Here is a 13,217-nt window from a genome sequence, read left to right as displayed (position 1 = left end):
AAAAAGAAAGAAAAAGGCGGTAAAACCAAAACTCAATTGTGGAGATGCCTTGCACTCGCCACACTTGCCCCGCATTGGTTAAAAGTCAGAAGTCTGTGTAGCCCCCGTTTACCCCTTCCAGCATGCTATTTGATATTCCAAAACAGATTTATATAGTTTGTTCTCAGCCCCCCATGCATTGGTCAAGCCCCCGGGAGAGAAATGCATTTCTGGTCGTCCCTTCATACAGGTGAGATCGGTGGGGAAGATCAGTTTAATTTTAAGGCATCATCCATCACCAATTCCCCAAAACTAAAGGGAAATCAACCCGAACTGTTTGATCAAGAATACATTATATTCAATCACAGCTCACCTGTTTTCTGAAGCTGAGCCATGATTGGTCGTTATCTGAGCCCTGAGGAACTGTGATGTCATTTTCAGTCGACAGAAGTGACAAAATGGCCGCCCCCTAAAGGCTAAAAACAGGTGGATTTTGCCGCTCATACGCCATAAACGCAATTATTAATCAGAATACCTTGTTTCAACTACTGGGCCTTCATAGAACATATTCTTGAACAAAAATGTTTGGGTTGACCTCCGCTTTAAGGAAATCGGCACCAATTCCCATCCTGGTCAATTGATCGGTGCACCTCCAGTGCGTTGCGTTGCATTGCATGGTCATGGTATGTCAAGCTGGGTAGCTCTCTCTCATTGTCTACGGCATTGGTTAAAATAACACAATGTAACCACTTCATTTATTAACATTTTTAATTTCAACTTTGACATGGTCCTTTCAACATTTGGAATAATTTAAACAATGACAAACATTTTAACATAGACAAGGGTAAAAGATAGCAGGAATTTGTAAAAGCTACCTTGGAACACTTAAATCACATTTCCCTTCATACCCAAAATGGTATGTAAACAACATAAAATCTATGGGGGGGGGGTGAGGTCCAAAAACAATCAAGAATAGATTACTCAAACAGAACATTCTCGTGGTCAGACAACAGAACACAAACGTTTAGTCTATAAAATTGGTTCTCGTTAATTGCATTCAAGTACACAGAAACAGAATATTCGAAAGGTGTGTACACTCCAACACCACAATTTAAGGTGTGGGTGGCCTAAACAACTATGCAAAAATATTAGCAAGACTAATCCTTAATGGGTCTTCTTTTATTTTAGTTAGTGAGGACAACATTCCCGATGGTCATTTGTGGAAAAACACTGACAAAATATACCCCCTTCCCCCCCAAAAAAAGCACAATGCATAATTTTACGGCACAGCTTCTCTGCTTTTTTTAAATACACATTCAGTGTATTTCTGTGCAGAATTATTAAAACATTTAAAATAAATGTCAACACGTTTCATATGTAGCAGTCAACAAAAATGCACTGTGCCCATTTTCAGAGTTCCATTCCATTCAATTCTCCATGTCGTCCAGGAACTCTTCCTCAATGATACGCTCGAGCCTTTCCAACACGGCATCCGCGTTGGCTGCGGGGTAGTCTACTACCTGAGCTGTGGGCAGTGAGAGGCTGTGAATGGGTGGCCCCTGGAAAGAACAGCACAGGGTAAAAAGGAAAGGCAACAACTGGGTGATTGAGGACATTGAACTCTGGGTGAGAAGTGGAAATTCCAGGTGCTTAGTAGCAGACTCCTCACTCAGCCCGTTTAGTGTCTGCAAAATAGGGGCACAAAATTACGGTAAGTGTTTTTGCATTCATCAACTAAGAAGCTATCAATATCTGATTTTACCCCATAACGTTGCTGTATTCCATCCAGTATTCGGACAACGTGGGGCTTGCACTCCTGTTCGCCTTCTATCAGTGCACTCTCTGGACCGCTGTAGTGGTTTACATCTACTTCTGGAACGAACGCCCAGCGATACCTGCACACGCAATGTAGTGTCTTTATTGATTGCATTTTTCATTAAAAAAAAAAAAAATAGTAATTTTCTTTTAGTGGAGCTGGACTACTGACACACAATATCGGCCACTGGCCGAACACCAAGTGTAGCACCACATCTTCAAATGTTGACATTTCGTTTCCCAAAGAAGAGTGCTTACATCTGAAAAAGCGGTATCCTCTCAGGGGGGAAGGCTAAGGATGTGTCCAGAAACTTGCAAGCCGACAGGTACATGTCCAACTCTGCCTGGGAGAAATTTACAGGAGCATTTCTGTCGAGGGCTCCACGTACGACTTTAGCCAGCCTGGGAACACAGTTATTTACAGTATTTAAAATAGTTATCTGTAATGACATGGTCAGGTTTCGGGAATAAAAATTGTGAGCTCACTTTGAGACATCTTTATCGACCAACAGAGCTTTCTCGAGACGAGCAAATATGCGAATCTGAACATAAACAAGCAAACAGTTATTAAAATTACAATACTGTGTGCTCTGTGGGTGAAAAATCAAAAATATTTACCAGCTCTGTGACCATGATCGGCCAAAGAGATGTCAGGTGCTGGGATGAAATCCGTAGCAGGAGAACACGGAACATCAGGAATATCTGAGCGGAAACAGCGGGGCTGGGATTCATTCGTAAAGCCTCCGTGAGCCGCTCTGGTAGGAAACAATTTTGTTATCATCTCTACCTTTTGGTTAGAAAATGTAAAATAGGAAAATCTGTAAAACTGCTCACTTACAAAGAAATTCACACTCTCTGATTCTCATGGTTGAATTTGTGATTATGGTAATAGATGGAAGATCACTTAAAATGCGTAAACACAATATAATGGTATAAACTGTTGCTTCTAAGTAAGCATTTGACCCTGCAGCTCTAACAAAGCGATTTACAGAACAAAGTCTAAGCATGAGTTAGAGTGGTGCCCTGAGAAATGAATCATCTTTCCCCATTATAATGAATGTAAATGCCATTAATCGGTTCCATCCTCCCTAAAAAAAAAAACAAAAAAAAAGTTGAATTTTCTTCATGAGGAAAAAATATCACTACATAATGTTACACTTGATAAAAACATGCAGTAATTACATAAATAGAATTGAAACTAATTGAACCATTTTTGTCACATGTTCTCCTTGAATCCACTTTGTGCTGCTCATTTTGGTATACGTTCTTTGGGCAATAAAGGGCACACAGACATACTGTACTGCAGGCTCAGTTCCTCTCTCAGCCTATCAGTATGGCAGTAATATCAGTCATGCTTCACAGAGGATAAAGCATACACGCCTATGAGTATTATATTGTCAGTCTACATATGATGCTTCACCATTTGTGTTAAAACATCCATGATTTAACAACCGACACATTGATGTGCTAATTCTTAGCTTGTGTGCCTATAGAGTTTTCCTATTGTATGTTAGCATGTTCATTTTTGACAGATATACAATTAAACAAATGTAAAAATTGGAGACTGTTACTTTCTGTGCAAGTGAGCAAACTCATAAATACAGCAGATAAAATTTCCGCTACTGTACATAATATTCAGAAACAACGTCTCACCTTGGATAAGTGGTAGATAGAGGTGATACTGATCGAGTTCCCCACTGAACATTGCAAATGCCTGGCGCTTGAGGAGCATGGGTTTCTGGTCGACATTGGCAAACAGCTTCAGGGAGCCACTCTGCATGCCTACGATAGCCAAAATCAAGTGTGGCGTTCTTACAAATGTTCCCCTTCCGGCATCTACCATGTCATCAAGGTGCGTGTACTCACTCATGAGGTCTTTAAACATGGTCTTCTCGTGAGTCAGCAAGTGGTCAATTATGGCTTTCCAACTGGATAGAACACATAACACAAAGAAGATACTTAATTTGAAGTGGGCAGTCCGTCAGCACTGACGGACCGGTGAATATTACAGACGGAAACGATGATGGAAGCGTGGCAAAAATAACATGCCGTTTGGTTCGGCTTGAAAAAAAATGACGGACTGACGATGACGGACAGGGTACCCAGGCCGCTGATGGATGACAAATGACGGACCGGCAACATTTTGTAAAATGACCACCTCGATTAACTAGACATTCATTGAGCATCATGGCTGTATAGTATTAAAAAACATTCAAAGTAAATATGACCAGTAAACTGAATTAAAAAACATTTCAGATGCAGAATTTCTAAATTCCACTGTACATTCGAGAAACACGTTTAGTCTCTACGTTTGTAAGGCATCAAAATACTACAGCAATGATCACACTAACCTGGGTGCACAGGAGGCATCCATTGTGAAGAAAAGGGGATCCATGAAGAGCTCAAAAACCTCTTTCCTCCAGGCTCTCTTGGTGTAGGCGTAACCACTCAGGCTGCTCAACAGCTGGGCTCCTGCCTCAAAGCTGGGCATGTTGTAGGCACTACAAAGAAAGGAGAAATCGAAATCGAAAAAAATCGAAATCTAATAATCCTAAAGTACCGGTACTTATACGGTGATGGGGGTAAAAACGGTACAGCAATTACCTGTGGTTCTTCAAGTAAGGGAAAACGTAGTACATGAGACGAGAAATGAGAGGCACAGCTTTCTCTTTCTCGTCACTGCGGTACACCATATCTAGAAGTGATGCCAAGACCTAAACAGTGAGATAAATGTGTTAATATGAATACATACAATGGAGGGGGGAATAATTATGTGGCGCCAAGACCTAAACCGTGAGATAAATGTGTTAATATGAATATATACAATAAGAGGGGGGAATAATTATTTGATCCTCTACTGAATTTGTAAGACTGCTTATTTACAAAGACAAGCTTTTATGGTTGTTTATTCATTTTGGTAATTAATATAGTATCAGCCCAAATGCATAAATACACGCTAAATAAAATTTCTAAAATGTGAAACATAAGATTAGGTTAGCAAAGATTTTGGTCCAATTGTCTTTACAGAAACGTCTTTCCAGTCTCTTGGCTGCCACTTGGAATCTTTTCGGCTCTTTTCTATTGGGTTGAAGGCTTCTTAATCTTTCCATGCATTTTCTATCGCACCTGATCTTGTTAGGGCCCCAAGTAAGATGAAGCCTATCCCAACTGACTTTGGGTGAGAAGCATGGGAAACCTGGATTAGTCACCGGCCAGTCGCAGGGCACGTATTGACAGACCATCCATGCACATTCACATTTACACCTATGGACAATTTAGGGGCTCATTTACTAAGAGCACTTAATTGCGTGTTAGAGACAGAAACAGATCGTCCCTGCTGTTGGTGGCTGCGTTGGACATGACCTACAAACAATGCAAATCATTCACCAAGAACCTAAATCGTTGGCGATAGAAGAGATGTGATATGCATGTATTGTCTCACTACCATTCAGTTTTGTCCATGATGGCTGCTGAGGCCGCTGGGAATATTTTGTCCAGTAAATGTAGCTTCAGAATAAAACGACTGATATCGCTTTCAGGCCTTCTCTTTGTACTGTGGGCGCTAACGTGCTCCAATCTGCCCAGCGGCCATGTTTTTTCCTGTAGAAAACCTTGACAGAGCATGATAAATTCTATGACGCTGAGCCCTTATCTAAATCTCATTAAACGTTTGTAGAAGGCACTGAAAAATTCCATCTCGAGAAGGCACTCTTCAAACCAGAGACAACGAGCAGTTTGCTCATAAAAAATGGGCCAAAATACCAGTAAATAGGTGAACAAGTCTAATTGAAAATGACAGAAATCATTTGATTGCAGCGACTGTGCAACAAAATATTAAGTTAAAGCAACTGTCACTTCCAGGCAAAAATACAAAAATAAAGCAATGCCTGATTCATTAGTTAATTTCCAGTAAATGACCATTCATTATTGCTTTTGTCAGTATCACGTTATTTCAATGCACAATTTTGAGGATTTCCTTCTTTACCTGAAGGGAACTAACAATTTTGTCCGCACATTTGAACTCACTTTTACACATGCAGTATTATATAAAACACACCTCAGCCAGGAGCACAAGGGCCTGCACGCTGTAAACTGATGGAGCCGAGGATGAAACCATGGTGCTGGGTTGAGTCATCGGGTCTGTCAAGAGGAAAAATAAGCTCCTCTTCACACACAAAAATAAGATTTTCAAGTTTGAGCCAGATCAAAAAATGCTGACAAAGCCCTTATGGCTCTAATAACTAGGAACCTATTTCCTGATTAGTAATGCAGCCATTAAGGTATAAAGAACAAAAAAAATCCCAAAGACCCAGACAAACAAAAAATGCCAGTGTTTGTTATCAGTGCAGTAACTCTTCATTGAAAGCTATCGTAGATGAGATTTGTTGAGGCGCAATAAGTGTTAAGTTACCACAGTGATCGCCGTCCACATCCACGTCGTCAGGCTCATCCGTTTCGGGGCACACCTGTGGCTGAACTTTGACCTCCAGGCTGCGGCTCAACCAACTGGTCTGCTCCAGAGACGAACCCGCAATTCCGCCCACAGCCTCCAGGATGCGCTGAGTTACCTCCTGTACCAATTGACAACAGCATCAGTTCCATTAGTTTCTCCTTGTTTTTTAATTAAGTACTTGAACGCGAGTTTGTCTTCAAACCTGCAGATCTCGCGTATCCTTCTTATTGTCCAAGTTGGGGAGTCGATTGACAACTTCATTGAGGATACTGCAGGTGACAAAAGGTCATTGAAGCAGGCAGTAAATTTTAGCAAACTCTGAAATAGCTTCAGCACAAACTTAATATTAACTATGTGTGCAAAAACTAACCCCAGGAGTAAGAAGTGACCAGGGGGAGCCAAGTTCAGTGGGACAGATTCCCGTAGCAGACTGAGGACAGGGGCGATGCTCTCCTGCAAGTCTTGTGCTGTAACACTGTATTATACACAATAAACAAATCATAAATGATCTAATGAGATGAATTAATTTTGAAAAATATAAAATAATGGTCGACACATGGGTTGAAAAAGGCGCTAAATATAGTGACTTGTTGGTAAGTTGACAAAACTAACTACACTATTTTGTTGCATGTCCTAGTCCATAGCTTGAAAAACAAGCGCTGTCCAAAACTTGTGATTTAAACCTGAATGAATTATGGTGGAAGTAGAAGATCCATATGAGTCTTTCACTACTTACCTCTTGATATAAGTGTAAGTGAACTGCAGCATGGGGATGTCTACCAGGGTTGATTTCTAATTTAGGGAAGACAGAAGAAACTTTCTTACAAAAAGGTGCTCGATAATATAACTTCTGAGCAATAAACTATTTTGATACCTGATCCCCTTTGAGCTGGTGTGGCTTTTTCACCACTTCCTTGACCAACTGCAGGATTGTGTCTGTGTGCAAGGTGTTCAATGATTTCACCAGCTCAACGATGGTTAGATGAGACTCACTGGCCACAGGTAAAACCTAAAGAAAAAAACATGGGCTTGCAAACCTACCAATTCTTACAGGTGACAGGTGTGCTTTGAAACATTGCAGTTCTTACATTGTTTGTGTGCCTCCTTTTACTCTTCCTGTTGCTCCAGGCTGCTCCCAGTGAGGCCATGAGCGGAATACCATATTGGCCGGTCAGTGGAAGCAGGAACTGTAGTATTCGCTGCCGTAAAATCTAAGCAAGCACACAGCAATATTGAGTGGAATTTGCTACAGCATTTACCTTGTGCAAAAGTGTTAAATATACTATTAAATTTGGTCTATTCAGCACTTCGTGTAAGTGTCACTCAATAATTTAAAGAAACAGAACAAAACTGAACTTTTTTGGGGTTCTGACTAGAACATTTAACTCCAGTCATAAAGGCTTTATACTGGCTCCCAATTAGCTGTACAACAGATCCCAGAATTCAAAGTAAACATGGTGAAGCTGCATTTAGTTGTTATGATGCACGCAAATTGAATAAGTTGCTAACAGATGTAAGGTCCGCCCTGAGAGTAAATGCTTATAAATCCAGATTAAAAACGTTGCTTCTTCTCATACCCCCGGAGAAGGTCTTTTAATTTTTTTTTTTAAAAATCAGTTATTTTCAACTAACTATTGTTCCTCGCCGCGAAAAATAGACTAAAGACGGACTACAGACAAAAGACGGATGGGCTTACGACTATGCTGAGTTCGTCTATTTTAAAATTTTTCCCGTCTTTCATCAACCGGCAGCAAAATGGGCGTCCGTCATAGGCGGATAGCCGGACCGGTCCATCACAGATGGAATGCCCAGCTCTGCTGACAACCTTTCAATCTTAAGGCCCTGATGGATCAAACCGACGTCGGAGGCCGTGAAGTGTGGTGGCGTCTGAATGCGCCGTCTGTTTGGTGTGGTGGCCACCGTCTGTAAGCGTCTTGGGGGCGGTTACGCATGTTGAATCGGCATTGCAAGTCGTGACATTTGGTCACTCTGATTGGCTGCTAGCTAGCAAATCAGCGCTCGGAGCATCAACGGGAAGTGACAAATGCGGAAAAACAGTGAGCTCGCCTCCGCCGCCTTAATCTTCTTACAAGTACAAGAGTGAGGGTTAACAATGTAAGTATTTCACAATACCGTGTCAAGAACGTGATGGCTTACTTCGCGTGGGAGTTCATCGTGAGTGAAGAATATAGCTGAATGCATTATTTACATTTTTATAATCCGCCCCCGGCCAACAGCTTTCCGATTGGATTGTTCTAACCATGAGAAATGGTGACTACCGCCGCCGATGGTATGGAAGGGTATTACATTATGCATGCGCAGAAGGTACTTTAATGGTCAGCGTCGCTGTGGTGTATTCCTCCAGCGTGACGTGGCGACAGCTGGCTTGACGCCAATGGGGAAAGCGTCTGTCACTGTTGGCCAATCTAGGCCTTTACATTCACACCATCACCCAGTGGGAATTAAACTGACTGTGCCAAAACAGAGATCATGCGCATAGACCGTTACATCAGTTGTAGAATGCTTAAACGTGTGTGGCTTTGATTTAATGTGAACAATTAAGACTTCAGAACGGAGCTCATTGAAAGAAAAAATAGAAAAAAAAAAAGTCAATGAGTGGTCAAAATGATTTTTTTACAGAAGACCTAAGAATTGAGAACGCGAGGCTCCTAGAATTGAGAAAATCCACAAATAAGACGAAGGTGTTGCAAAAAACAGGTGCAGTTGTCTGAACTTAACGGTATGCTGTATATGTGTGACACAACAACACACCTTGGTGCTTTTAAAGAAGACAGATGAACTGTGCTTGCTGCTTTGTCCAGAGTCAGGCGGCCCCCGCTTGTGGAACTCTTCCTTCATAACCACGCCCCATAGGAACGCCACGCTATTGAGCATGTGCGGCAGCGCCTCCAGCACGGCGCTGCGTGCATTTTGGATGTCAACGGTATCGCAGGCAACCAAGGTCTGAGGAGACAAACACACAAAAAAAGGTCCTGGATATATCTGCTTGTATGTGTGTAGTGTTTGTACAGTACGCATGAGACTCACCCGCTTGTTGGCAAGCAGACAGTAGTGTGTAATGGTGGTCAGGCCTTCTAGAAGGGTCAGAAGGTAGTCTGGCGCAATGTTCTCCCGCCTGTTACACAAAACAAAGTACAAAAGAAAATCTACCATTGCAAATAAATATAGTGGAAACTATACGTCTAACTGCCCAAGAGTTGTACAATTTGGAATAATATGCCTCGAAAGTCAAACGAAACATGCAGTTCAAACCATCATCATTTGTGGACAAACAATATTAATCAGAATGTCATGTTTCGACGAGTGGGCCCGCATAGAACATATTTTAAAGAATTTTTGGGGGTTGACTCCCCCTTAACGAATCTCATGAGACTTCCTTTCTGTGAGAATCCAGGATTAATTCCACAAGTGTTTGCTTTTATCTTTGTCTTTTTTTGTGATACGCAAAGAGATGAAGTATGACGATCAATTTCAGACACAATTTAAATTTTGCCAAGCAGAAACTAACAATATAGTGAAAAAGTTGCAGATTTTTGGTTAGAACGGTAATCTCCGCTATATGCTGAAACACTCGACTTGCTGCTTTTGTGGTCACATCAAAGCCATGTCTAATATAAAATATTACATCTCATTCCATTTTTTACAAACCTTTTGAGGTGGGGGGCCGTCAATTATTTGCCGAATTTCACTATTCACAACAGGTGCTAAGCCCCATCTCCCATGACTAATAAGAAGCATTTATTTCTAAACACAAAAAAACAGCACACCTTCTCCTTCACTGCGTGTCGATGAGTCACCTTCAAAAGGTAAGTATAGTTTTAATTTGTTGTGTTATACTTGTATGACAATTAAGAATGTTAAAATATCTATCCATTTTCTGTGGTGCTTGTGTTCATTAGGGTCACGGGTGTGCTAGAGTCCATCTTTACCTCTGATTGGTCCTTCCTCCATCATGCTCATGAAGCTTCACCAGTTCATCCAAATTCCTGCAAATTTGATTGATGAGGGGAGCCACAATGATGCCCAGCGAGCGACCCAAATACGGCAGAGAGGAGCAAAGCAGTGCCACCCAGTGGGGGTGCATTGCATAGCCGTACTGCGGCTGCAGAGCCCTGGTGGCGGCGGACACGAACATTCCCTGGGCGGTGATGGGGTGGCTTTGAACGTACTGGGCTGCCTTGATGGACTGCTGGAACAAAACGGCAGTTTGCCACCCCCTAGTGAGGGGGTTACTGCCGGTCGGGGACTCCGCAGGCTGACCGGAAGCACCGCCAGATCCAGCCCCACTGGCCGACACGTGGTACTCCAAGACTATGAGAGCCTGGAGGAGCTTGAGCAATTCCATCTGTAAGGGATATTGCTCCTGCCCTTCTCCCTTCCCGAAATTTACAAGACTCTCCTCCGATAATCCTCCATCTTGATCCAGCAGCTCAAGACTCTTGGATGTTCCCTTGTCCGTTCCTCTTTGGCTTATATACATAGAAGCTGAAAGTGTGAGTAAAGCATATTGCTGCACTTTACATCCAGTGAGGAGTTTGCGAATGTGCTCCAGGCTGCCCTCCTGTCCTTGTGCCATGCAGGTGAGCTGATTCACCATATGCGTCAACACTTCCACGCTCTTCACCTGAACGTCTCTGTTGCCCTGCAAGTCGAGAGGCCCAAGGCTCTGGTAGGACGAGTAATGAGAGCAGAGAAATCGCAGGCATAAGTTCATCAGCAGCTCGATGAGGAGAGAAGGGGGCACGGAGGGGGAGGACGAAGGGGAAAGCAAACCGCCGTAGAAGCTCATGCCATCCTGAGCTTGCTGGTGGCGCTGCAAGAGGTTGGAAACAAGGTTTAGGTGTGCGGCCGAGCTGGTGTCCAGAGAGGTGGAGGAGAAGGCTTCCACTAAAGGGCACTCAGTGCTGCTCCTCAGCAGGCTATCGAGCAGCGCCAAGCCTTGGAGCAGATGGCGCCACCCGCCCGCCATCTGATACAAAAGCACATGATGGAACAGTGAACCAATGGCCTCTTTCTTCTCACGCTCCTGTTTTAACAGACGAGATCTGGCCAGAGCCTCCAACTCCAGGTCCTCGTCATCCTCGCTCGACAGCGAATCGGACGCCTGCGTGCGCTCTGACTCCACTCTTTGCAGGCCGTTGACCATTCCTCCCTCCTCAGTGCCAGAGCCGGAATTGTCCGTGGACACTTGAGCGCCGCTGGTGTCGGCCGATTCTGTGCGCTCGCTCTTGACGGCCTCCTCTTCATCCTCTTCTCCGTCCTCCTCCTCACCCTCTGTCTCCTCACTCTCACTCCTGGATGCTGCCAAAGCGTCGCCTGGATTTGACAACTCGGGACCGCTGTCTAATTGTAGCCACAGGGATTCTCGGTCTATGACATTTCGGAGATCCAAGCTGTTGCTCTCAGTAGCCATGGCATCCCACGCTTTGGCAGTCCCGCGACTTCTGTTGTTTAGACTCTTGAGGTTGCCTTTAATACAGAGAAAAACATGTTATTCAAGTGATTGAAGCCCACCCCAAAAATGTTAATAATTGCCCATATTAGTCAATTAAATAGCGTGTATATACATACATACATATATACATACATATCACAAACTATAATTTTATATTGATCGTATAACATTACCCTGAGAAGTGAAGTAGTATGAGAGAAGTGTGTCTGTGTGTGTGTGTGTACATGCTCACGCACTAAAGCCCTGTCTAACACGTGCTAGGCAGCATTACTTTTCTACTAGACAAAAGTAGTGGTAGGCACTACTTATATATCAGACAGGTCTTTGGCACAACTTGTGGCAATCTACGGCATTTCAGAAAGAGAACGAAGACAGGAAATACGTTAATTTTTCATTGTATAACAGTGGATAAGCTCCAAAATAATTTGGGAGTAGCAAATTGCATATAGGTGGGGGAATACCGAACTTGGCACTTAAACAGGGCTCTGGTGACATCTTTGTGTCACTGAATAGCTTAGTATAGGTTCCACATCAAAAACGTGAATAAGTGAATGTGTGGACAGCGAACCGCAAATATGCTGGGTTTTACTGTTATAGCACCAAAATGACTTTACGCTTTGGAAACCGAGACTGACAGACAAACTAACCAGCTGTGACGTTTTGTTTGATGGCCTGAATGGAGCAACGCTGAGTGGACGGGTGAAGCAGCAAGAGCAGGATGGGCTCTAGGATCCGGATCACGTCGTTGAGGGACAGGGCTCGCGCCAGCCAGCACTGTGCAGCTGCACTTATTGAGCCGTCCGTGCAGCTTAGACTCTCCACCACAACACACAGGGACCTGAAAGAGAGAGAACCACATTTGTAATTAAAACCCAACTGGGAAGAATACAAGGGGGGTCCACGGTTTACAAATGAGTTGCATTTCTAAGGCGGCAATGTAACCCGAATTTATGTACGTTGCCGTAGGCACTAAACTATGCTAATGCAGTAGTAAAGTCATAATTACAATATGCATTTATATGAAAAACAAATTTGCGTCGTTCAGCCGTGATAGGTCGAGAGGCTGAATCTCAATTGAAAAATGACAGTCTCGAAAAGAGTGAAATGAGGTAAGCCCTAAAGGTTCTGTAGCCTTCCTCAGCATGATTGTAGCATGGTTTTGAACAGATGTGGGCATGTTATTAAATTTGGCTGGTTCTTTCATTCGTCATCTGTCAGCGGCCAGGGTACCCGTCCATCATTCGTCAGTATGTCATTTTTTTGTGACCGACTGATTTGTAATCATCAGTCAGTCGGTGCCCCCCAAAAAATGTCAGAAAACAGGCATCCTCCAGTGATGGGCTAACTGTCCCTCAGTGACGGGTGACGATTACAATGACGGATGAAAACCCCCTTCCATAATTCGTCAGTCCCTCTTTTTAAAAGGTGTCGTGTCATTCGTCAATCATCAGTAAAATGGGTGTCCATCAGTGACGGACTGACGGAGTGCCCACC

At 43.2% G+C, this 13,217-nt stretch overlaps 1 protein-coding gene across 1 annotated transcript in view; it reads right to left on the bottom strand.

Moving 5' to 3' along the window:
- Window positions 1-729: 729 nt before the first annotated feature.
- The window catches only part of dop1b (DOP1 leucine zipper like protein B), a 26,630-nt gene continuing 14,142 nt past the window's right edge, over window positions 730-13,217 (bottom strand). Inside the window, exons 19-38 of the mRNA XM_086051134.1 lie at window positions 12,371-12,561; window positions 10,198-11,737; window positions 9,296-9,383; window positions 9,020-9,211; window positions 7,336-7,458; window positions 7,122-7,256; window positions 6,984-7,039; window positions 6,618-6,722; window positions 6,450-6,516; window positions 6,206-6,365; window positions 5,852-5,934; window positions 4,399-4,508; window positions 4,146-4,295; window positions 3,661-3,722; window positions 3,448-3,576; window positions 2,413-2,549; window positions 2,281-2,336; window positions 2,053-2,196; window positions 1,742-1,874; window positions 730-1,664 (exon numbers count right to left, since the gene is read on the bottom strand). Of these exons, the coding sequence (XP_085907260.1) occupies window positions 1,407-1,664; window positions 1,742-1,874; window positions 2,053-2,196; window positions 2,281-2,336; window positions 2,413-2,549; window positions 3,448-3,576; window positions 3,661-3,722; window positions 4,146-4,295; window positions 4,399-4,508; window positions 5,852-5,934; window positions 6,206-6,365; window positions 6,450-6,516; window positions 6,618-6,722; window positions 6,984-7,039; window positions 7,122-7,256; window positions 7,336-7,458; window positions 9,020-9,211; window positions 9,296-9,383; window positions 10,198-11,737; window positions 12,371-12,561 (3,919 nt within the window). The 3' untranslated portion in view covers window positions 730-1,406. The remainder of the gene's footprint in view (window positions 1,665-1,741; window positions 1,875-2,052; window positions 2,197-2,280; window positions 2,337-2,412; window positions 2,550-3,447; window positions 3,577-3,660; window positions 3,723-4,145; window positions 4,296-4,398; window positions 4,509-5,851; window positions 5,935-6,205; window positions 6,366-6,449; window positions 6,517-6,617; window positions 6,723-6,983; window positions 7,040-7,121; window positions 7,257-7,335; window positions 7,459-9,019; window positions 9,212-9,295; window positions 9,384-10,197; window positions 11,738-12,370; window positions 12,562-13,217) is intronic.

The sequence above is a fragment of the Filicampus tigris genome, chromosome 14 (genome assembly GCF_054856515.1).
Source record: "Filicampus tigris isolate MCC_2025a chromosome 14, RoL_Ftig_1.0, whole genome shotgun sequence".
NCBI classification, from domain to species: Eukaryota; Metazoa; Chordata; class Actinopteri; order Syngnathiformes; family Syngnathidae; genus Filicampus; species Filicampus tigris.
Note: the sequence above shows the minus strand (reverse complement) of the source record. Positions and strands in the feature narration are given on the sequence as shown.